Source organism: Phalaenopsis equestris, unplaced genomic scaffold (assembly GCF_001263595.1).
Source record: "Phalaenopsis equestris unplaced genomic scaffold, ASM126359v1 Scaffold000402, whole genome shotgun sequence".
In the NCBI taxonomy this organism is placed as follows: Eukaryota; Viridiplantae; Streptophyta; class Magnoliopsida; order Asparagales; family Orchidaceae; genus Phalaenopsis; species Phalaenopsis equestris.
This window is the reverse complement of record NW_018164844.1, coordinates 288,473-290,433: the sequence shown is the minus strand read 5'-3', so window position 1 is coordinate 290,433 and position 1,961 is coordinate 288,473. Positions and strand designations below refer to the sequence as shown.

The following is a 1,961-nucleotide window of genomic DNA, read 5'->3' as shown; positions in this document are numbered from 1 at the left end:
CTCGCTCGCCACCACCTCCTCTTTGCCCTGCATACCTTCCCTGCCCGTCGTAGCTGCTGAGCCGCCCGTCGTTGCTTCCCCACTCATTGTAGCCGTTGAACCACCTGTCGTTGTTGTACGCCACCCCTTGTCTATCGCTCCCCTGCTACAGCCGGACAAAAAAAAATATATTTTAAAATATATTATTTTTAATCACTTCAAATTAAATAAAAAAGATAAATTTTCATATTTATTTTATAGTGAAATAATAGCTCTAAAATATTTTAAAATGAATTATATTTTTAACATTTCATTTTTGACAAATCAAACCACAGTTAGAAGTGTGCAATCCTATCGGAACTCAAAACACGATTACATACAAAAGAAGACTTTTTCAATTTCTCCCTATAATTTTCGCACTCATTAATCTACTCCTACACCGTCCTCTCCCCATGGACCATCAACCCCTCTTCTACATCCTGTAACCTCACTCCGCCGCCTCCTTTTCCGATGATCTCCACCACTCAGCTCCCCACCTTTTCCGATTCCGAAAACGGCAGCAGCATCCACTGCCCAGACGCCGTTGATCCCTCCTCACCTGACATAGAGAGCCTCCGCCGCCTCTCAGATCACCTCTTCTCCCTCCGCCAAACCCCTGACTTCGATTTCTTCTCCGACGCCTGCATTGCTGTCGGCCCCAATGAGCTCGCCGTCCACCGTTGCTTGCTCTCCGCGCGGAGCTCCTTCTTTCGAGATCTCTTTTCGGGAAAGGAGAAAGCGCCGGCGTCTCCGGTTAGGATTGATGTCAAGGAATTAGTGGGCGATGGATTCGTTGTGGGTTTCGAGGCCCTTATTCTCGTGATTGATTATCTTTACAGCGGGAGAATAGGGCAGTTGCCGAAGCATGTGTGTATGTGCGCCGACGAGGAATGCTTTCATGTTGGTTGCCGGCCGGCGGTTCGTTTTATGGCCGAGGTGCTCTTTGCATCTTTCACATTCAAGGTCTCCGAACTAATCAGTCTATTTCAGGTTAGAATTTGGGGCTTTTCTCAAGTTGGATTGTATTAGGTTTGCATATGTAGTTCTGTCAGATGATATGTTGATTGAAATTGTGATTTTTTTCTAGAAATAGATTATATAAATTTACTTGAATTAGTTTATTTCCTGAAATTGCTGTACTTTTTTTTTCTGGCAATGTCACTAGAAGTCCGAGGCCGGCGAAATTGAATAGATTAGAAGCTAGGTCAACCCTGCCTGGCTGCTTTATGCCTGGTTGCTTATATTTCTTTAACATATTTCTGCAATAAATAATTAATCTGGAATGAACTAAATAAGGTAGGTTATTTGTCGGCGATTTCCCCCGCAAAAAGGGTAATTAACTGTTCCATTTTATCTTTTTATGGGGAATTGTGGGCTACTGCATCGATTTTTGCTATGACTTAGGTCGTGTCCAGATGATGAGCTGATTCGAAGCTGGGATCTTTTGCCACTACTGTTCTGTTATGTGATTACAGATATTGCTAATAGAAATTAGTCAGAGAGCTAGCGTCAACAAATTGGGTTGCTTTTCTTGACCAGTGGTGTCACTAATATCCCGATGTCCTCAAAACGGGGGATTTGGGGTTCCACTCAAAATAATAATAATAATTATAATAATAATAATAATCATAATAATAATAAATAAATAAATAAAAGAAAATAAAGTTTTTATTTACATGTTACCCAACCCTACTTATTTACATAACAAAGAAGTAAACTTTACTTTTTACATTTATACCACTACAAACTTTCCTATATCATAAAAAGTATCACAGTTTAACTTTTAAAAAGTGAATATACATTTTCATGCATAGGTAGGGTGGCATACATGTAAAAATTGAAGTGCCATGTTCTTGTGTGTGTGTGTGTGTGTGTGTCTCTCTCTCTCTCTCTCTCTCTCTCTCTCCTCTCTCTCTCTCTCTTTATATATATATATATATATA

At 40.3% G+C, this 1,961-nt stretch overlaps 1 protein-coding gene across 2 annotated transcripts in view; it reads left to right on the top strand.

The window, feature by feature from the left end:
* The first annotated feature begins 364 nt into the window (after positions 1-364).
* LOC110026801 (BTB/POZ domain and ankyrin repeat-containing protein NPR1-like) overlaps positions 365-1,961 on the top strand; it is a 5,308-nt gene continuing 3,711 nt past the window's right edge. For both annotated transcript variants that reach the window (XM_020727940.1, XM_020727941.1), the window contains exon 1: positions 365-1,008. In XM_020727940.1, the coding sequence (XP_020583599.1) occupies positions 490-1,008 (519 nt within the window). In that variant the 5' untranslated portion in view covers positions 365-489. The remainder of the gene's footprint in view (positions 1,009-1,961) is intronic.